The sequence below is a fragment of the Monodon monoceros genome, unplaced genomic scaffold, assembly GCF_005190385.1.
Source record: "Monodon monoceros isolate NGI ecotype Baffin Bay Population unplaced genomic scaffold, NGI_Narwhal_1 Super_Scaffold_11, whole genome shotgun sequence".
Taxonomy (NCBI): Eukaryota; Metazoa; Chordata; class Mammalia; order Artiodactyla; family Monodontidae; genus Monodon; species Monodon monoceros.
The window spans coordinates 8,320,239-8,343,610 of record NW_021703767.1 but is presented as its reverse complement, the minus strand read 5'-3'; the positions used below and the strand labels follow the sequence as shown (position 1 = coordinate 8,343,610).

The following is a 23,372-nucleotide window of genomic DNA, read 5'->3' as shown; positions in this document are numbered from 1 at the left end:
CACTCCTCCCACCCTGCCCGAGCGCTGGGGACCAAGACAGCTGCGCCCCCGCGAGCCCTGCAGCCCGGCCAGGTATTCCCAGGGCACGCGCGCCATCCCGGCTCATCCAAGGCGCTTTCTGTGCCGGCCCCGGGGCTAACCAGAGGAGAATCGCACCCACCCTCGGAGAAAGCCACATCCTTTTCCAAGGCCTCCGTCGCTGGGAAGGGTGGTCTCATCTGGAGAGCTCTCTCCGCCACCTTCCACCGCCTGGATGCGTTGCTGCAGCCCCACAGCCGCTTTGGGCATCGCGGTCGGGGCTTCCGGGCGCCCACGGTTCAGCACCGCAGGCAGGGCGGGTCCACAGGCTTCAGTAACCGCCCCCCAAACCCCGCGGCCGCTTTAAAAGTCGTGGACGTGAGATTTTCCGCAAATCTGGAGACCTAGATGCAGGAATAAGTAACCCGAGGGACGCGGAGACCCCAGAGCGGCGGGAAGAACCCAGGGATCCCTCCTCTCCAGCACCGGGCGCGGGAGGCCCCTGGGCGAGGGAGCGCCCCCGACGCCACCGCCCAAGACCCCTGCCCCCTGTGCCCCCCTCTCCAAGGCTTTCTGTGTCACTTCCCGCCGTCCCCTCCCCGAGCTTCCTCGCCCCCGCTCCTGGCGATTATGCCTGGATTTCCTTTGTTCCCTCCACACCCTTGACCAGGGCTTCCCAATTCCCCTTCTTGACCTCGTCCCCTCCCCCCCGCGGCGCTCCCTCCTGGAGCTTTGCTTGTCCCCTCCCGGAGCTTCTCCGGCGCCCTCCCTACCCTCTCCCGGGTTTCCCGTGTCCCCTCCCCGCCCCGCCCCCGTTTTTAAACCTGGCGCTGAGAGCGCGGGTAGGTGAGCGCCCTCGCCTGAGCGGTTAAAGGCGCGGGCGGTCGCGGGCGCCGCTGGAGGGGCGCGGGCTCCGAGGGCACCATGAGACCCGAGGCAGCGGCCGGAGCCCGGGAGGCGCGGGGACGCGTCTGTCACTGCCCCGGGGACGGTCCACGGGGACCACCACCGCCGCGCGGGCCCGAGAGGTGAGGGTGTCCCCACGGCGCGTCGGTGCGGGGAGCGCAGGCAGGATGCTCCGGCCGCGCTGAGCCCCCGAAGCCAGGCGGAGCCCTGGAGCCCGACGCGACGCAGAGAAAGTTCCTTAGCCAGAGTCAGGGACGCAGAATCTTCTCGGCTCCAGAGCACAGTTCTGAAGTGCGGAGGCCCAGGAGGTGCCCGGAAATGGGCCAAAGCTTCGGTTTCTAGATCTGAAACCCACAGGGCTCGGAGGGGTGAAGTCTTCGGGGGCCCCTCAGCGAACCCTGCAGGGGGTCGCGTCACGTTGACTGTCACACTCTTGGTGACATTCTTTGTTTGCCCTGTGCGTGGGACTCAGCGTTCGCTGTCACGGGCACCAGCCTTTTTTAAGGTAGTAAAGTTAAAATCAAATTAGCAGGGAAGTTGTGGAAGGGGCTGGGTGGCCAGGCAGCCAGAGAGGAGAAACACATTCCCGCTTTTTGCATCGTAAAACTTTGTAGACTCATCTCTGTGCAGTCAGAAATTAATGAGCAACAAAGTAGCCAGCTACCGCGGGGAGTCTGAATGGAAGAATCCTGCCAGGCTGGGAAGAGAAATTCCTCAAATAATGATGTGTATCATATTTGGGATTTCTCAAAAAGCCCAGTGAAGGCAGAGAACTGAGAATGTGGCAGGAGAAAAAAATGCAAATGGCACAGACTGAGAACTTGAGAGAACATTCTGGTGTGTCCAGTGACTCTTAGGCAGACATTAGAAATTATAAGAATGTTAACTCTTATGATCTAACTTTAAAAGCAGAAAATGCTGGGGTTCACTCTTGGTCCGTGTCCTTCCAGCCAAACACCATGGAGACCTTGGATCATGACCCCCCAGGATGCTGACCCCACCAGAACTGGAGGCGAGGTAAGGTTAAGTGTGGGCATTGTAGGTATCAACCAGTTCAGCCGGGAAGTGGCACCATCCCTAAAATAAAGGGACCATGAAAGGCCTCCTCGGCCAGTCCCTCCCTTGGTCATCTAATGCAGAGGTACCCTGGGGTCTGGGGGTAGGAGCCTGGCCAGATAGGTGTTGATCATATCTGAGTCATATGCAGATTGGCTCTTGCTTGCTTCTCCTTTCTTGAAAAGCAAAGCCACTATGGCAGAACTGTTTCAAGGACATTATAAGAGATTTCTTCCATGTTGGGTTTTTTTCTTCTTTTATTTATTTATTTTTATTTATTGGCCGCACCTCGGGGCTTGAGGGATCTCAGTTCCCTGACCAGGAATTGAACCCCTCCCGGGCCACGGTAGTGAAAGTGGCGAGTCTTAACCACTGGGCCACCAGTGGAATTCCCCCATGTTGGGTTTTTTCCTGCTAACCGGCAGGTAGAAGAGAGAAGTCTGTCTCGGTCCCCCTCATCTTAGAGAAAAGCTGAGTGTGCCATTAGCCCTGGGCTGGTGCCACAGAGCAAATACGGGCAGAGCCCTGTCTCAGGTGCCCAGAAGGTGTGGTTAAAAGTCCCCACCCGCCGCCTGGCCCTTTCTGAAGCTCTCTGGGCCCTGTCTGCAAGCACTCCTGGGGTAAGTCATGTTGTCTGAGCAAACACACTCCAGCTGAGGGCTTTGTGGGTGAAGATTAATCACCACCACTATTCTTTTGTCTCCTGCATTGGTAACGAAATTGTTTTATACTTACTGGAGTAATGACTTACTTTCATAGAATTTGCCTGTCCTTTTTTATATTTTAAAATATAAATTGATGACTTTTAAAATGCTGGAGTTAATTGGGCTGGGAAGGACCCTTAGGTTACACCTGTGGCATTGTGCAGTTATTTTTAGTATGATAAGAAACTCAGGTTCAGACCTTTCATGCATTTTGAAATTGACTCTTTTATTAAATTAGTCTGAATAATGAGAGTTTTAATTCGGTTACTAGTATTTAAAGAGTGAAGCAAATCAAATTATATTAAATTAACAGGGAATATTATTTTTTAGCGCAAATTATTGTTACATACAATATCTAAATAATGGGAAGTAATTCCTTCTTTTGCATTCAAACTTAAGTTCTTAAACATAAGATTTAAAAGGTGTTTGGGAGAAAAAATTATCCAATTTTCTTTTAAATGAAGTGTTTGTGTAGCCTCTCCCTTTGCAAGAATGAAAATACAGCACACTTTCTAATGTAAGGTAGTCTTTTTTTTTTCCTATTATTATGAGAAGGCCATTTGTGAGAAAAGTGAAGATTACTCGCAGAAAAACGTTAAGCTATGACAACTTTCTGTTGATCATCAGCGAGGCACAACGGATCAAGCAGTTGCGTTCATGGATTTGTTGGGGGGCCGGGGTGGAGAGTGGGTGTTCATGGGGGCTGTAGAGCTCGCTGCCCGGCTCCCCCCCGGCCAGCTCTTTGCAGACCCCGATCTGCCGGGCAGAGCGGTCAGCTGCGGACGACTGCAGACCCGAAGTATCGCGCTCGGTTCCCCGGAGCCCCAGCCTGGGGAGGGCAGCCCGGCGCGGGGAGGGACGGCTCCTTGCTCAGCAGCGCCCTCTGCCGACAAAGCACGAGAACTCCTCGGCTCCTGAGCTCTGTTGTGTATTTCTTGAGAAATGTCATTGGTCGGGAATGGTGTGGATGAGGGGTGAGGGATTACTGCCTAGTGACCTGTACCACGATTGCAGGTGAGCAGATCACAGTTAGAATACTATTGAACTTCCCTGGTGGCGCAGTGGTTGAGAGTCCGCCTGCCGATGCAGGGGACATGGGTTCGTGCCCCGGTCCGGGAAGATCCCACATGCCGCGGAGCGGCTGGGCCCGTGAGCCATGGCCGCTGAGCCTGCGCGTCCGGAGCCTGTGCTCCGCAACGGGAGAGGCCACAACAGTGAGAGGCCCGCGTACCGCAAAAAAAAAAAAAAAAAGAATACAATCCAAATTCGAGGGAAAGTCTCAAGACCCTGTGTCCTGAGCAGTGGGGTCACCCTCTCTCATTTGGTTCCCCTGGTACCACCGCTTGGGAGCTGTCTCCCTCCCGTGCCTGGGAAAAAATGAATGATGGCCCAAGCCTGCAAGGGAGATGATTTCTAGGGCATGTAAGGGACTGTGTTCTTCTGCGCGTCCTTCCATCTTCCAGGCTTCCTGCATCGTAGCTTTTTTTTTTTAATTTAATTTAATTTTTTTATACAGCAGGTTCTTATTACTCATGAATTTTATACATATCAGTGTATACATGTCAATCCCAATCTCCCAATTCATCCAACCACCACCCCCCGCCCCCCCTGCATCGTAGCTTTACCAGAGTCAGAGGCATGCATGGAGAGAAAACAGAGAGATCCTCACAAAAGTCTCTCTTGTATCTCTTCTTTCGCACAAACCCCCCCCCCCTTTTTTTTTTCTTGGTAGAGACACTTGGAAACATGTATTCTGAGAGAATCAGAAGGTTTCGGTACAAATGTCATAAAAATGTGATGTGATACACACATCACATGTGATCCCCGCTGTGGCTAAACAATCACCCCCCTACCTCCTCCCCCAACCCCAATGTTTGGCGGCTGCTCACTGTTCCCGGGACCCTGTCAGGAGCTTCTGTGGAGCTCATGCATTGTTGGACGGCGGGGTGTTCTTGTTTGACGTCTTTCAGCTAAAGCACAGTTACGTTCTTCAACAGCTCCCTGTCAGTGTGTCCTGAGGCCCCTCCCCCACTTCCCCCAAGGAAAGCTGTCACCTCTCTGGGTGCAAAGGGAAGGTGCTGTCTGTGGCATTTTGGTTTCGTAGCTGTTCAGCCCTGTCGCACATCCCTTTAACACAGTGTGTACCTTGTATACATTTTTGTTACCCTGAATTATCAGAGTGTGAATATTTAGACGTTTAAGTCATCAGAAAAGGACCTTTAAGAGGAGGATATTTGAGGTGTGAAGTTTTAAAATCTGTCTATGTTTGTGGGGTAAAGTTTACAGAGTTTATAAAAGTGTGCTATGTGTTTCCCAGAGTCTGGTTAGAATTAATCACTTAAAGGAAGCTATTACTCCATACTAGCCACCACTGCCTTTAGGCGTCCACCAAGGCCTGCATTGTCTATTATATCCTCTCCCGTCACAGGGTGTAAAATTGCCACTGACAGCCCAGGATTGCTTATGGTGGTAGAGTGAGTCTGAGCAGTTAGAGATACTTTATAATTATGAACAGAGCTTAATACAGACGTGATTTCTTGGAGACCCTAAAGAGTGAACTTCATTATGGAAAAGATTTTGTTCCAAAGACCCTCATTCTTTCCCTTAGCTTACCATAGCATATTATAAAAATAAGCCTGGTAAAATTTCAAGGAGCCTTATGGTTTGAGGTCTTACATTCAGATTTTTAATCCAGTCTTTTTTTGTGTATGGTGTAAGATAGGGGCCCAGTTTCATTCTTTTGCATGTGGCTGTTCAGTTTTCTCAAGACCATTTTTTGAAGAGACTGTCCTTTCCCCATTGTATATTTTTGTCTCCCTTGTCATAAATTAATTGAAGATATATATGCATAAGTTTATTTCTGGGCTCACTATTCTGTTCCATTGATCTATGTGTCTGTATTTAGGCCAATACCACACTGTTTTGATTCCTATAGCTTTGTAATATAGTTTGAAATCAAGAAGTGCAATGCCTCAAGCTTCTACTTCTTTCTCAAGATTGCTTTGGCTATTCAGGGCCCCCAGCAAGTGGTCTCCGCCCTTTTGGATGCTACCAAATGTCCTTGGAATCTGTCTTTCCTTTCCCTTCTGGTTGATGTTACTTGAGTTCAAACCACCTCTTGTCAGGTGCCTCCAAGCCCTTAGCTCACCAGTCTATGCTATGCACTGCTCCCAGCAGCCACCATGATCCTTAAAATACAGATCTGATTGTTGAATTCCCAGCTCAAAGTCAGTAATGGTCTTGAATCCTGCCTCCAGAATGAAACTTAGACTCAGTAGTGGGTATTCAAGTTGTTCAGTGCCTGGACTTAGCTTTCTTTTGAGCCCTTTTACCAATGCAGTCTCTCATTCATTCCACGCTGGGCTCCACCTTTCCACGCTGTGCTCTCTATTTTCCCGCCCCTCAGAATTTGATGCTCTGATCCACTAGGAATGGGCCCAGAACTGCATACCCAAGTGCCACTGATGTCTCTGCCAAGGCCCCCATGAACCCTTTCCTGATCCTCTTCCTTGTTTAGAATAGTTAGCATCTTACTGTATGGTGCTTTGTAATGTAGTTATTTGCCTCTATGTGTGTCTTTCCTCATTAGATTTAAAATGCACGAACTGGGGGACTGTGTCCGACTCATCTTTCCACCTTGGGATCCCTCACAGGGCCTGGGATATCATGACAACAGTAAGAGGGAAAGGAGCTTATCAAATACTGTTAAGGTGTTTAAACTATCTCTAAAATTGGAACTGACACAAGTGCAGGCTACTTAGATTTTATTTTTAAAAACTTCAGGATGCTGCTTTCAGAGGCTTCTTGACTGTGTCTGTGTTTGTATGTGTCTGTCTTTACAGCTTGAGCCTGGGTGTGACCAACAAACCTTTGGATCGAAGGGGGCCTTTGGGTTTCAGCATCCTGTAAGGTAATATCTGACTTCACTGTAAGAAATGTATTGTTTCCTTTTTTAAAATTATTATTTTTATTTTTATGTAACATTTCTAAAGGTTTACAAGATATAATTTTAAAATGGGTGTATTTTATGGTTCTTATGTTAATTGATACAAACATAGCAAAATACCTATGTGTATAAATTATTTGGCCAGTACCCACTCACTTCATACCTTTAAGAAAGAGGATATAAGCTCATTTGCAATCATAATAATTAACTAGTTAATAACATAAAGCAAGCTAAAATAATTTTTAAAGAATGTTGACCTGAAAAAGTGTAATCGTTCTCAGTGTAGGCGTTCCTATGTGGGACAAATTAATGTGTGAGTTACAGTACAGTTTAAAAGTACACATGCGGGGCTTCCCTGGTGGCGCAGTGGTTGAGAGTCCGCCTGCCGATGCAGGGGACACGGGTTCGTGCCCCAGTCCGGGAGGATCCCACATGCCGTGGAGCGGTTGGGCCCGTGAGCCATGGCCGCTGAGCCTGCGTGTCCGGAGCCTGTGCTCCGCAACGGGAGAGGCCACAACACTGAGAGGCCCGCATACCGCAAAAAAAAAAAAAAAAAAAGTACACATGCGTATAATTATCCTCTAAAGATAATTTATAATTTTTGAAGATAAATCTATGACATTTCAGAATAATGTTTTTCAGTCCATAATAATCTTGAAAAAACGGTTAAGGCTACCTTCCACATAAGGCGCCCTCTGCTGGACTATATTATTTCCTTTAAATATAAGCATTAATACACTTCAGTGTCTTCAAGTGTATACATTTTCAAAAAATGGAAAATAATTCAGTATATTCTCCAACATTATTTAGTTATGATTATCCCAAGGAACTTCAAGGATATTTTGTTGGATTTCTAGAATCTGTTCATTTATTCATTCATTCAGTGTTTCATTTGCAAGTTGGAATTGGCCTCTTTTCTTTATACTTGTTTATACCTCTTTTTTATACCATATTCTGCCTTGTGTTAAATTTAATTGCATATGAATTATATACGCATATCAGCTTATTTACTTAGATATTTGGGTATATTTCTATTTTTCTCCCAGGATATAAGTTAATGTACTGCCTAGTGCAAAGTAGACCCCCTAAATGTAGATGTGAAATAAATGAGGGACTGGATGGATACTGTACCACGGTTGGATCCTCTGGCCTCTGAGTAGTTCTTTCATGGTCCTGGTCTTGGCGGTGATCAGGACCCTCACTGCTGTATCCCTCTTTTTTGTTTGTTTCTTGGCCACGCCGCTTGGTTCCCTGACCAGGGATCGAACTTGTGTCCCCTGCACTGGAAGTGCGGAATCCTAACCACTGGACCACCAGGGAATTCCCTATATCCCTCTTACATTTCATGCAGTTTGGGCAAGTGGTTCATGCACTGGACTTTTATCTGTTTCTCTATGTCTGTTTCTCTCCTATCTCTCTCAGCCTGTCTCTTTCCAGGTGTCATTTCCTTCACCAAAATAAACCTAGCCTACGCTGTCACCTCTCATCAGAGTATTTTTCCCCTGGTTGTCCTGGAAGACTAGAAGCTTTAATAAGACTCAAGGATACTAATTGCCAGAGATGAAAATTAGAGCCCCTCAAACTGATCAAAGGGTGATTTTTGGAAAAAGGAAGTTTTCCTAGTGTTTCACATCAGTGGTCTTCAATCCTCTTGAAATCACTGGGGAAGCTTTACAAATACAGGTGGGAGGTGGGGCAGGGCGATTCCCCTGGGGGTGCTGGGGAAAAGCGTGGGTATCTGTATTTTTACAGGCTTCCCAGGTGTCCCCAGTGTGGGCTGGGGTTGGGAGCCACCCCCTCCTTCATGCCCCATGAGCCTTCACCTTCACACCTGCCCCTGGGCCTGCCTCACAGACTCTGCTGTGCCCTGACTTTTGATTCATTGAAAATGCAGTGACTGGTGATGTGTGATCTGCATCTGTGTAACTGTGCATTGCGGGCTGAATACACAACTTTATCTTTATTACAAAAGTTTATCTTTTTATACACAAAAATGGGGAGAATGATATAGTGAACCCCCATGTGCATCACCAGCCTCAATAATTAGCAGTGTTCTCAGGATCTGATCATGCTTATCGTCTCTCCCAAAGATTTGTTGTTGTTAGAATAGTTTAAAGCAAGTCCCAGACATCCTACACACTCACTTGTAAATACCTCAGCATGACACCTAATTTTTAACATGGCCAACCACTAAACTATGCTGTCCTAGATTTACATAGGTGTGCATTCTCTCTGTTGCAGAGTTTCTCAGTCTCGGCACTACTGACGCTTTGGACTGGCTAATTTTAAAAAATTGAAGTATAGTTGACTGGAGTGGATAATTCTTTGTTGTGGGGCTGTCCTGGGCATTGTGGGGTGTTTAGCAGCATCCCTGGCTTCTACACACTAAATGACAGTAGCTGCCCTTCAGTTGGGATAACTAAAGTTGACTCCAAACATTGCTGAAGGTCCCCTGGGGGTTGAGAACCATCAACTATTGGAAATCTTAGAAAGTTAAAAATCGCCCTACATTATTTATAGTAAGGTGTTTTCTCTCTCCCTTTTCTCCTCCGTCCAAAAAGGGGGGAATTGAAATCAGCTTTGCAAACAAGCAGTGATCGATTGATAATCCCTCTCAGTTCCTTTATAAGACCACAGGGGGAAATGCAAACAATTAGTAAGTCAAAGCTACAAGAAGAGATTATGGGGACAGTGGGACATTTAAAATACTTTCCATGTGTAACTGGAATCCTAAATTCCAGATGTAGAGGTTCCAAATTCTATATATTCCTTTTCTTCCTTCTTTCCTTCCCTTCCCTACCCCCGCCCCCCCTTCTCTCTTTCTCCCTCTCCCTCTCTCTCTTCTAGAAAAATTGCCAGGGTTGCCATTTTCTATTCTGCCAAAGTGAGGGATGCACCCCTACAGGCGACATTTACTACGGCAACATTCAGAAAGATTAGCCACTTCTCTAGACCAGGGTTTCAGGGTCAAGTTTCCTCCAAAGTCATGACATTCCCTCTGTTGGGGGGGTGGTCAGAGGGGAGTGAGGCATCCCCTGAATAGGACATATATTTTCCAGGATGAATCAGGTCCTTTGTTCGATCGGAGAGAGCCTCTTAACCTTGGAACTCAATGTTTTACTACCCTTTTACCTTTGTGGAAGCACACCCTTCTCCCTGTGTTGGTCTAAATTGATCTGCTCACCCAGATTACAGCTCAATTCTGACCTAGTGTGGGGTTCACTACCAGGTCCCCCCATCTGCCCACAGTTTTGTGTTCTGGTGACTTAAAATAAAACCCCACTGTGCACAGTGAAGGCAAAATCAGGAGGGAAGATTGGGGCTTAGCTGCTTCTAGGGAAAAGGATCCTCTAGATGCAGTTTAAGACTGTTTTCAGGTTGATTAATGGTGTATTTGTTTCTTAAATATTAGACTTTATTTACCCATTTCTAAGCGTCAAGAGTATCTGCAGAGTTCCGGGGAGAAGGTGCTGGCCAGCTTCCCCGTGCAAGCCACCATTCACTTCTACAACGATGAGTCCAATTCAGACGAGGAGCACGACCAAGAGGTCCAGCCCTCTGACCTGCAGCACCAGGAGGCGCAGGATGGCCCAGGAGGAAAGGGCAGAGACCGGCTGACAAACCCAGGATGGCACCCCGGAGGCTGCGGTGGCCTCGGTGGTAAGGGTCCGCTCCCCTACCCTGACTCTCTGGAGGATGCTGGGTGCCCCTCATCCAAGTAGTCTGTCTCTCCTGCACCAGACCCACCTCACATGTGCCCTGGGGACAACCCTTGGGGACAGCCGCGCCAGGACACCTTGCGTTTCAACACACTTTGCATGTACGAGGACTTGACTTTCTTTGGCCAGCACCCCGCTCATGGCGAGGACTCAGCTTGTACTCATCCCTTCTCCTAGTGATTCTCTGTGCCTCATTTGTACCTTTGAGAAAGGATTCTAGGTCCAAGAGGTTTGCATCCACATGGGTTGTTATCAGGCGGGGCCAACTTTCAAAACACGTTCGGCAATGTCACTGTGCTGATCAAACGACAAATTATTCCATATCGATTAATAACCCACCCTCGCCTCTCACTTAACCTGAGACCCTTTATTTGGCTTTTTCCACTTTTGTAAAAATGATCCAGATATTGTCCGAGGCCGATGTGGTTGCTTAGTGACATTCTGAAAAAAAAGTTTATTTATAAAAACAAACATACTGAATAACTTCCATAAAAGTAACAAAAATAAAAAGATAAGGATCTGTGGGGGGAACCATTCTGGATAAAAACATATATGATGCTTGTCTAAGCACTGTGTGTATGGATAGAGAGACGAGCTTTAACTCTTAGCTGGGGACCACTTTGGGCTTATTACTTGACTAGAGTAACACTGTTTTCAATCAAAGTACCAAATGTAATACCATTTTCAGCTTTTTATATTTTGATGACCAAATGAGTGTATTTGTCAAGGTTTTTTACTTAACTATTTTGCATGTTGTTGTCTTCCCAGTTTCTACTTGAAATAAATATTTTGAGAGATAAAATTGTTTGATAATCATCTTTTTTGTTTGACATTTTAGATTCAATTAGTGCCTCCTTTAAAGTTTTTAAAAGTTTGTCAGGATTTTTCTATATTTAACTCTTTATATTTCTGTTTTTTTAAGAATGTAGAAAAAGTATAAAAATGAAAGCAAAATGGCCTATAAGCTCAATGCTCTGAAAAATCCATTAATATTAAAAAATAGGAGGGGGATTTCCCTGGTGGTCCAGGGGTTAAGAATCCGCCTTCCAATGCAGGGGGCCCAGGTTGGATCCTTGGTCAAGGAACTACAGTCCCACATGCCCTGGGGCAACTAAGCCCAGGAGCCACAGCTACTGAGCCCAAGCACTGCAACGAAAGATCCTGCGTGCCGCAACTAACACCTGGCACAGCCAAAAATAAATAAATATTTTTTTTTAAAATAGGAGGGAATTCCCTGGCGGTCCAGTGGTTAGGAGTCAGCGCTTTCACTGCCAAGGGCATGGGTTCAATCCCTGATTGGGGAACTAAGAGCCCACAAGCTGCGCACCATGGCCAGAAAATAAAATAAAATAAAAAATAGGAGTAATACATGCAAATATTCCAACAACCCAAACATTATAGAAAAGTATTGATATGTGTTGCAAAATAGCCCTCTCCTGTCTTCCCCTTTCTCTGTCCAAAGGTAGCCGATATCAATATATTTTTTAAAATATTTATTTATTATTTTTTTAAAAATAAATTTATTTTTTATTTTTGGCTGTGTTGGGTCTTTGTTGCTGCACACGGGCTTTCTCTAGTTGCGGCGAGCGGGGGCTACTCTTCGTTGCAGTGTGTGGGCTCCTCATTGCTGTGGCTTCTCTTGTTGTGGAGCACAGGCTCTAGGCGCGCAGGCTTCAGTAGTTGTGGCACGTGGGCTTCAGTAGTTGTGGCTCATGGGCCCTAGAGCACAGGCTCAGTAGTTGTGGCGCACGAGCTTAGTTGCTCTGCGGCATGTGGGACCTTCCCGGACCGGGGCTCGAACCCGTGTCCCCTGCATCGGCAGGTGGATTCTTAACCACTGTGCCACCAGGGAAGTCCCTAAAAATATTTATTTATTTGGTTGTGCCGGGTCTTAGTTGTGGCATGCCAACTCTTGGTTGTGGCATGTGGGATCTAGTTCCCTGACCAGGGATAAAAGTCGGACCCCCATGTATTGGGAGCACGGAGTCTTATCTCCTGCACCACCAGGGAAGTCCCTCAATTACTTTTATTATTATTATTGCTCTATCCCTTAAAAAATACTTTTTAGAATTTTTTCTTTTAACATTTTTTTCTTTAAAAAATTTTTCAGATGTAAAAAACAAACTTATGGGGACTTCCCTGGTGGCGCAGTGGTTAAGAATCTGCCTACCAGTGCAGGGGACACAGGTTTGAGCTCTGGTCCGGGAAGATCCCACATGCCGTGGAGCAGCTAAGCCCGTGCGCCACAACTACTGAGCCCGACTACCTAGAGCCTGTGCTCTGCAACAAGAGAAGCCACTGCAGTGAGAAGCCCGTGCACCACAACAAAGAGTAGCCCATGCTCGCCGCAACTAGAGAAAGCCCGCTCGCAGCAACGAAGACCCAATGCAGCCAAAAATTTTTTTAAAAACCCCAAACTCCAAACTTATGGTTACCAAATGAGTAAGGGCGGAGAGATAAATTAGGGGGTTGGGATTAACATATTCACACTACTATATATAAAATAGATAAGCAACAAGGACCTACTGTATGGGTCAGGGAACTCTACTCAATATTTTGTAATAACCCATAAGGGAAAAGAATCTAAAAAAGAATGTATGTATGTATGTATATATATATATATATATATATATATAATCATTTGCTGTGCACCTGAAAATAACACATTGTAAATCACTATAGTTCAACTAAAAAAGAAAGAAAGAAAGAAAGAGAGGGAGGGAGGGAGGGAGGGAGGGAGGGAGGAAGGAAGGAAGGAAGGAAGGAAGGAGGGAGGGGAGTTATTTGTTATTTGTTCTTCATCCTGGTGTCCATGTGACACATTATGGTGATCCATAAGTTTATTTGCATATTATTAACTGAGTAAAATTCCCATTTGAGCAAAAAAATTTTTTGTTTTTCTTTAAAAAATGTTTTTATTGTTTAGTTGTATTGTTTCATTTATTGTTTAAAGTACTTTTTTCCAAACTTAAAAACAACTCTTACTGGGCCTGTTTCAGAAAGGATTTAAGATGACCTCCTCTTTTGCTGGATTTTTAACAAAAACACTAGAAGTCTTACCCTTACTCTCCCTTCCTGTGATGCTTGGGATGGAACTTAAGTCATCGCATTTGGCTTTGTTTTGTTTTCTTAATAAATCAGTTCTAATGAGAAAAAAGATCTGGCCCAATCACCAGTTTACCATGAAGAAACCAAACCTTGCCCGCATGCTGATGGCACCAGAATTTTAAATGTGCTGCGTGGTAGACTTTCCTTAAATTACTTAGAATATGGCCAGCTTAATGCAAATAAGGAAAATGAGACCTTTAGCCACGGTGGTGACGGCATCACAGGTCCTGTGAGAGAGGCATTTGTGACGTGGAAGATGGTACACGCAGGGCTCCTGTGTTCTTGCTGGTGACTGGTGATGTGGGTCTGCTGTGTAAGGGCGCAAACCTGAGCGAGCTCCACATTTTTGATCATGTATCCCTATCATTGAAAAAATATTGAGGCAGGGGAGATAAATTAGGAGTTTGGGATTAACATATACACATTACTATATATAAAATAGGTAAACAACAAGGACCTACTGTATAGCACTATACTCAATATCTTTTTTTTAATATGTGTATTTCTATATTTATTTACTTTTGGCTGCGTTGGGTCTTGCTGCACTGGCTTTCTCTCTAGTTGCGGTGAGCGGGGGCTACTCTTTTTTTTTGTTGTTGGGGGCAGGAGTTTATTAATTAATTTATTTAGTTTTGCTGTGTTGGGTCTTTGTTGTCTGTGCAAGGGCTTTCTTTAGTTGTGGCAAGCGGGGGCCACTCTTCATCACGATGCGCGGGCCTCTCACTATCGCGGTTTCTCTTGTGGAGCACAGGCTCCAGACACGCAGGCTCAGTAGTTGTGGCACAAGGGCTTAGTTGCTCCGTGGCATGTGGGATCTTCCTGGACCAGAGCTCGAACCCGTGTCCCCCGCATTGGCAAGCAGATTCTTAACGATTGTGCCACGAGGGAAGTCCTAAAACATTTTAAATGTTTTTGTTTTTTTGTCTGAAGGTATACAGACTTGGTGGGTTTTTTAAAAAGTAACATCAATTTCAGCAGAAAACTCACCTAATGGTAGAAACAATTCCAAACACCTATTTTCACAAGGCTCTTCTTCACAGCATGAGTTTCTTTTGATTTAACCCGTTTTCACTCATTTTTAAGAATATCATCTGTGGGGACTTCCCTGGTGGTCCAGTGGTTAAGACTCTGCACTTCCAATGCATGGGGCGCAGGTTCCATCCCATCCCTGGTCCAGGAACTAACATTCCACATGCTGCCTTGGTGAGGCCAAAAAAAAAAACAATCTCTGCATCAAAGAAACAACTTTTTTTGTGTGTTTGTCTTGTTAAAATATTTGCTAACTGGCATATTTCTAACAATCAGCCTACAAAAAGATCAGAAAAACGTAAAAATCTTTTCAGTTTGACAGTCCAGTGCTTTGCCAAAAAGATAGCTGCTAACTTCTGTTTAGTTTGAAATACTGTTGGGGTCACTCCTCATATGATGACAAAGGCTTGCAAAAGTTCCCTATTTGAAAGTTCTTATTTTTATAAAATTAACTGCACTGTCTAACCTTTCTGGAGTCAGGAGGCTACCACTGGCTTATGTACATCTTAAAGCAAACCGGAGGAGAGAGAGAAGATTGCTCTTCAAAAGTCTTTATTTTCCTTTCACACGGGCCTGATCAGGGAATTTCTCTTTTTTTGCTACTTTTTTTTGGCCACGCCCTGCGGCTTATGGGATCTTAGTTCCCCGACCAGGGATGGAACCTGGGCCACGGCAATGAAAGCTCCAAATCCTAACCACTGGACCACCAGGAAATTCCCAGGGAATTTCCCTTTAAAAACCTGAATCTCTGGCAACACTTGCCTGAGTTCCCATGTGGAACCAATCAGATGGTGCTGAGTCACAACTGCCCCAGTTGAACAACCTTGTCCTCTTCAATTCTCCACAGTCTCCACTGTTCCCTATTGGACACACTCTCATTTTCCATTTATTTACAAAAAAAAAAAAAAAATCCCTATGATGGCTTTTTTGTTTGATTTTTGGCTTTGTTGGGTCTTCGTTGCTGTGCGTGGGCTTTTTCTAGTTGAGGTGAGCAGGGGCTACTCTTCATTGCAGTGCACAGGCTTCTCATTGCGGTGGCTTCTCTTGTTGCAGAGCAGGGAGCTCTAGGAGAGCGGGCTTCAGTAGTTGTGGCACATGGGCTCAGTAGTTGTGGCTCGGGGGTTTTTGTTTGAGCAGTTTATTTTTATCACCTTTTTTCCTGTGATAGGAAGATGATATATCTAAATAAGAGAAAAAGTACCTTGTACAGAAATATCAGAGGGAGAATTTTCTACTTTCCTGCAGGGCATGAGTCATGTCTGCATGACTCATTTTTGTAGAATTACTTGCGAAAGACCAATGCATAAATAGGTGATTTTTCATGATGATTATGAAAATGATGGATGTTTATAAAAATAATTTGACTGGCTGAGAGGTTGCTGGGCAAGTCTAAAATACAGTATTACTTTAATATTCCATTATATCATTACATGGTAATCCTTACAAGCAGATTTTATTTTATAGTTTTAGATATTCAAAAAGATGTTCAATGTCATTAGTCATTACAGAAATGCAGATTAAAACCACAATGAGATACTGTCATGTACCTATTAGAAGGATTACAATTTTTAAAAAATTGAACTATAGTTGATTTACAATATCATGCTAGTTTTAGGTGTACAGCAAAGTGATTCAGTTATATCTATATCTATATATATATGTATGTATTCTTTTTCAGATTCTTTTCCATTATATGTATTACAAGATATTGAATATAGTTCCCTGCATTGTCCAGTAGGTCTTTGTTGGTTATCTATTTTATATATAGTAGTTTGTATTTGTTAATCCCATACTCCTAATTTTTCCCATCCCCCCTTCCCCTTTGATAACCATAAATTTGTTTTCTATGTCTGAGTCTGTTTCTGTTTCATAAATAAGTTCATTTGTATTATTTTTTAGATTCCACATATGAGTGTATCATATAATATTTGTCTTTCTCTGTTTTACTTCACTTAGTATGATAATCCCTATGTCCATCCATGTTGCTGCAAATGGCAATATGTCATTCTTTCTTATGGCTGAGTAATATTCCATTGTATGTATATATACCACACCTTCTTTATCCATTCCTCCGTTGATGGACACTTAGGTTGCTTCCATTGCTTAGCTTTTTACAATGGCTTTACAATAGCTATTTTTACAATAGCTTCTTAGCTATTGTAAATAGTGGTGCTATGAACGCTGAGGTGCACGTATCTTTTCAAATTAGACTTTTCATCTTTTCTGGATATATGCCCAGGAGTGGAATTGCTGGATCATGTGGTAACTCTATTTTTAGTTTTTTAAGGAACCTGCATACTGTTCTCCATAGTGGCTGCACCAATTTACATTCCCATCAACAGTGTAGGACGGTTTCCTTTCCTCCACACCCTCTCCAGCATTTATTATTTGTAGACTTCGATGATGTCCAAGAATGGTTACAATTTTTAAAAGACAGATAATAACAAATGTTGCCAGGGATGTGGAGAAACTGGAACCCTCATCCGTCACTGGTGGGAATGTAAAATAGCTAACAGTTTGGAAAACAGTTTAGCGGTTTCATTAAAAAGTTAAACATAACTTTACCATACAACCCAGGAATTCCACTCCTAGGAATCTACCCAGGAGAAATGAAAACTTCTGTCCACTCAAAGACTTGTACATGAATGTTCATAGTAGCTTTAGTCATAATAATTCCAAACTGGAAACAATCCAAATATCTATCAGCTGGTGAATGGATAAATAAAATGTGAGATATCCGTGTAATGGGATATTATTCAGCAATAAAAGGAGTGCAGTGAAGTTTTAATACATGCTAAAATATGAATGGACCTTGAAAACATCATGCTAAGTGAAAGAAACAAGATACAACAGATTACACTGTATGATTCCGTTTATATAAGAAAATGCAAATTTATAGTAACAGAAAGCAGAATTGGTTGCTTAGTATTGGCAGCGGAAACATGGATTAACTATAAATGGGCACAAGGAACTTTTAGAAGTGGTAGAAATGTTCTAAACCTGGATGATAATGATTGTTTCACATTTCTAAAAATTCACTAAAATCATTGAATTGTTCAGTGCCAATGCGTGACTCTATAGTATATAAATTACACCCCAATAAATTTGTTTAAAAAAGCTTAAACTCATCTATTATAACAATATTTGTATCTTCTTCTTTAGCCACTGACCCACTAAAGGAATAATACAATCTTTGTGGCATGACAGAATTTGCATTTTAAAAAGTAAATTAAAAAAAAAGTTCTGAAGAAATCCTTTGGTTTCTTCTTTGGCACTCTTAGTTTTTGAACCTTTATCAAGGTTCCTGTATTCTGCACACTTGCAGTGACCTCTGAGCCATCCATCACATAAAGGTAAAGAGGTCTCGGGTGTGCTTTTAGGATGATGACTTCAATTCCAAAGTAAGACATGACGGGAAGACCGGTTGCTGAGATCCAGGTCATCATTAGGCTAGATATTTCTAAAAGTCTCTTAAATTACTTTAAACTCTCAGATTATGTTATTGAAAACGTAGTCTGGCCAGTACCCAGATTTAAGGGAGGTGTAAACTTCAGTTATCAATAATACCAAAGAATAACGGTCACCAACTGACATAATTTGGGGTCTCTCCAGGTACATCAAACAGTACACCTGCAAATTCAGAAGTTTTACATAGTTTTCTACAACACTATGCTGGTCCCTAGCAATAGTTGCAGCTACCATGTGGATCATTAAAGATATTTTTAAATGTTTATTTAAAAATACATTTCTGGGGCTTCCCTGGTGGCGCAGTGGTTGAGAGTCCACCTGCCGATGCAGGGGACGCGGGTTCGTGCCCCGGTCCGGGAAGATCCCACATGCCGCGGAGCAGCTGGGCCCGTGAGCTGTGGCCGCTGAGCCTGCGCGTCCGGAGCCTGTGCTCCGCAACGGGAGAGGCCACAACGGTGAGAGGCCTGCGTACCGCAAAAAAAAAAACCCCAAAAACATTTCTGGGCTTCCCTGGTGGCGCAGTGGTTAAGAATCCGCCTGCCAATGCAGGGGACACGGGTTCAAGCCCTGGTCCGGGAAGATCCCACATGCCGCAGAGCAACTAAGCCCGTGTGCCACAACTACTGAGCCTGCGCTCTAGAGCCCGCGAGCCACAGCTACTGAGCCCGTGTGCCACAACTACTGAAGCCTGTGTGCCTAGAGCCCGTGCTCCGCAACAAGAGAAGCGACTGCAATGAGAAGCCCGTGCACGACAACGAAGACCCAACGCAGCCAAAAATAAATAAATAATACATTTCTAATCAACATATACTGTATACAGAAAAGTGAGCAAATAACAAGTGCTTGATGAATTTTAAAAGACAGCACACCCTTAAAACTCCAGCCAGGTTAAGCACTAGAAGATTACCACCACCCCAGCGGTCCCTGTTATGCCCCCTTCCAGCTACCACGCTCACTCTCTACCCCAAGGGTAACCACTATTCGGATTTCAAATACCATGGATTCGTTTTGCCTACTTTCGAACTTTATATAAATGGAATCATACAGTATGTGCTCATTTGTGTCTGGTTTCTTTTACTCCACCTAAGAGTCACCAATTGTTCTACGGTATTCTATTGCAGGAATATATCACTACTTATTTAGCCATTCTATTGTCGATGGACTTTTGTATTGCTTCCAGTTTGCGGGCTATTATGAACAAGGCAGCTAGGTACCTTTTCGTATATGCCTTTTGTACGTGAGTGTGTACATTTCTGATGCGTAGGTATTTAGGAATGGTCCCTGGGTCATAGGGTATGTGTAGAGTTAGTTTGAGTATAGATCATTTTATTTTGCTAAAATCTTGAAAGGCCACTTGAAGTGATTTAAGAGTAAACATTCCTAAATGCAGAAATTTCCTAAATGTAAACACACATTCATTCTTCTTCGGAATTGACCTGAGCAAACACTCTCATAGGCAGGACAATTGAATATCAGTCACGAAGTTACTGGAGTGTGATCTCTCACAAACATAACTTCTGAAGACACCGTCTCCTGTGGGTTTCGGCCCTTGGGAAATGAGGCCAGTGTGAACTTCCTGGCATTCCTGCAGGCTCCCGGGTGAGATCCGGATGAGCATGGTTTGTATCTTGTCTTAGCTTTGATCTGGAAGAAAAGCATTAAGTTTGTTCAATTTCCTCCTGTGGTCTGAAAATCAATTTATTTTTCATGGTTTTAAAAAGCCCGGGGTGGGAACTCCCTGGCAGTCCAGTGGTTAGGGCTCCACGCTCCCACTGCAGGGGGCACGTGTTCGATCCCTAGTCAGAGAACTAAGATCCCACATACTGTACTTGGAGGCCAAATAAATAAATAAATAAAAATTAAAATAATAAAAATAAATAAAAAGTCCAAGGTAATTATTAGCACATGATGCTGGGCTGAGTCTTTCAGTTTTTAGTGGGCACTCTGCTATTTTCTGGAGCTCTGTGGCTCTGTCTCCCAGGGGGGCTCTAGGCTCTTGCCCATTACCAGTTCTTCTGGGGTGGCTGTAAGTTCATAGGAACTGGCCCCCATCATAGCCCACCCCTGACCTCCCACCTTGATACCTGAAGTCAAGCCAGCACCTGACTCAGCCCATGGCGCTGTCACTGGGCTGTTTCCATGGCCCAGGTAAGTCTTAGAAACCCAGAGGATCTGCCCACAGTGAACAGAACTTCCCAGCGAATATCCACATCAGTTTCACTTCCTGGTCTCTGGACTGGGTGTCCACTGGGTTTGGAGAAAACTTTCTATGAAAACAAAGGATCCTCTGGCTTGCCGCCTGCCCTTGATGGGTTCACCAGAATTCCCGCACCTTGAGGTTTTCTACACCCTAATGGATTGGGATGTAGGAATGTCTCAGTTTTGTTTTCTTTCAGCCTCTTTTTATTTGCATTCTGTCTGTTGTTGCTTCATCTTTCTGAGTCTCTGAGGTACTTTGTTAGTACACAGAGGAGTGGCCTCTTGAATAGTGTCCATTACGTCTTTGTGTTCAGATGGTGAGTGGTGACTATGTTTTTTGTTTCTTTTCTACCAGACCTTAATGTCCCAAAGAGAGTGGCTGTGGCCCTAGCTTTCAGCATTAAGGGAAGTGACCCTATGCTCTTAACTACCTGCTTTTTTTTTTGCTTTAAAAATTGCCACAATTTTTGACCTTCTCATTTGCCAGAAATTGTATTCTCCAAGCTCAGATGGGCTTCCTGAATTCGGTCACACTTTTCTTTTAAAATATTTATTTATTTATTGTTTACTTTGGGCTTGTGCCGGGTCTTTAGTCGTGGCACTCAGGATCTTCGTTGTGTCATGCGGGATCTTTAGTTGCGGCATGTGGGCTTCTTAGTTGCAGCATGCATGCGGGATCTAGTTCTCCGACCAGGGATTGAACCTGGGCCCCCCGCATTGAGAGTGTGGAGTCTTACCCACTGGACCACCAGGGAAGTCCCTCTGTCACACTTTTTATGTTTTGATAAACTGTGGCCATGTTCTAAAATTCTACCAGGACGTGTTTTGTGAAAAACTGACTTGTCAAACAGCAAATTTTCAATACACAGTGATATAGGGCAACTAATCACCTATTTGCTTAGGTTTATGAAATGGAAAAAATTTATTTTGGATCCCATATTTTGGGATAACTTAACATTTGAAAAGTATTCTTTATTGCATAAGAGGCAATGTACTGAATACAGATTCACTCAACATTTGAAGGCTAGTTCAGCAACACACAAAGAAAGGGTTTTATCAACCCAAGCAACCAGCACTTCTCAGTTTTGTTTGGAATGACCTAAATGTGGATGACTCAGATAGCTTTTTTTTTTTAAACCGATTTTCATCAATCCATTCATTTTTTTTTAAAGCAGCTTTACTGAGATAGAATTCACATACCCTAAATTCACTGATTTAAAATGTATAATTCAGTGGTTTTTAGTATATTCACAGATAAGTGCAACCAGCACCACAATTTTTTTCTCTCTTTTTAAAAAATAATTTATTTATTTTTGGCTGCGTTGGGTCTTCGTTGCTGTGCTCACTTTCTCTAGTTGCAGCGAGCTGGGGCTACTCTTCGATGCGGCACAGGGGCTTCTCATCGCCGTGATTTCTCTTGTTGTGGAGCACAGGCTCTAAGCGTGCGGGGTTCAGTAGCTGTGATTCGCAGGCTTCAGCGCGCAGGCTCGATAGCTGTGGCGCCGGGCTTAGTTGCTCAGCGACATGTGGGATCTTCCCAGACCAGGCTCGAACACCGTATCCCCTACATTGGCAGGTGGATTCTTAACCACTGCACCACCAGGGAAGTCCCTCTCTCGCTCTCTTTTATATATATATATATATATGTAGGCTGCTGCTGCACAGCATGTGGGATCTTCGTTCCCCCATCGAACCTGCGCCCCCTGCAGTTGAAGCACGGAGTCTTAACCACTGGACCTCGAGGGAAGTCCCACCACAGTCAATTTTAGAACATTTCATCATCTCAAAAAGAAACCCCGTACTCTTTAGCTGTCAACCCCTTATTCCCCTACCCCAGCCCTAAGCAACCACGGATCTACTTTTGGTCCCTATAGATTTCCCTATTCTATACTTGCATATGAATGGAATTGTGTAACATGTGGACTTTTGTGACTGGCTTCTTTCACTCAGCATACTGTTTTGAAGATTCATCCAAGTTGTAGCATACATCACTACTTCATCCCTTTTTATGGCTGAATAATATTCCATTGTATGGATAGAGCATATTTTGTTTATCCATTTGTTTGTCCATGGACATTTGGGTTGTTTCTCTAGATAGCTGTTTTTTTTTAATTGACTTATAAATGTGTTAGTTTCAGATGTACAGCAAAGTGATTCAGTTATACATACATATATATGTGTGTATATATATATATGTATATATTCCCTTTCAGATTCTTTTCCATTATAGGTTATTACAAAATATTGAGTATAGTTCTCTGTGCTACACAGTAGGTCCTTGATGGTTATCTATTTTATATATAGCAAAGTGTATGTTGTTAATTCCAAACCCCTAATTTATTCCTTCCCCTCCCCTTTTTCTCTTTGGTAACCATAAGTTTGTTTTCTATGTCTGTGGGTCTATTTCTGTTTTGTAAATAAGTTCAATTTTTTTCCTTTTTTTTTAGATTCCACATATAAGTGATATCACATGATATTTGTCTTTCTCTGGCTTATTTCACTTACTATGATCGTCTCTAGGTCCATCCATGCTGCTGCAAATGGCAGTACCTCATTCTTTCTTATGGCTGAGTAGTATTCCACAGTATATATGTACCACATCTTTATTCATTCATCTGTCCATGGACATTTATGTTGCTTCCATGTCTTGGCTACTGTAAATAGTACTGCCATGAATCTAGATAGCTTCTTAAAGTTCATCCTAGCCTTGTAATCTTGTTTTCCATAAACATGAGACAGTCCTTTCCAAAAGTGGCATAGATTCTATGAGAGAACTGTAAACAGGGTCTATGATTGTATGCTTATTTGGTTTTTGCCAGAGAAAAGCATTCTAGTCCCACACTGGATGCTCCATGTGTATCGCTTTTCTAATTACTGAATCCAAATAGAAGCAGATGGCATTTGTTCCCGTATTCAAATGAATTGCTAAAACCACTACCCTTTTTCTCTCTTCTATTTGCTCTTCGCTAGCTCTATTTTTTTTTTTTTTTTTTTTTGCAGTACGCGGGCCTCTCACTGTTGTGGCCTCTCCTGTTGCGGAGCACAGGCTCCGGACGTGCAGGCTCAGCGGCCATGGCTCACGGGCCCAGCTGCTCCGCGGCATGTGGGATCTTTCTGGCCCGGGGCACAAACCCGTGTCCCCTGCATCGGCAGGTGGACTCTCAACCACTGCGCCACCAGGGAAGCCCGTTCGCTAGCTCTTTTAAATAAAAATAAAAT

The 23,372-nt window shown here is 44.0% G+C and overlaps 1 protein-coding gene across 1 annotated transcript; it reads left to right on the top strand.

Annotated features, from left to right (window-relative positions):
• Positions 1-907: 907 nt before the first annotated feature.
• On the top strand, positions 908-10,873 carry RIPPLY3 (ripply transcriptional repressor 3). The gene is made up of 4 exons (XM_029215061.1): positions 908-1,046; positions 1,875-1,941; positions 6,527-6,594; positions 10,043-10,873. Exons 1-4 carry the CDS (start codon positions 943-945, stop codon positions 10,350-10,352), a joined length of 549 nt encoding a protein of 182 aa, XP_029070894.1. The 5' UTR covers positions 908-942; the 3' UTR covers positions 10,353-10,873.
• The last annotated feature ends 12,499 nt before the right edge of the window (positions 10,874-23,372 follow it).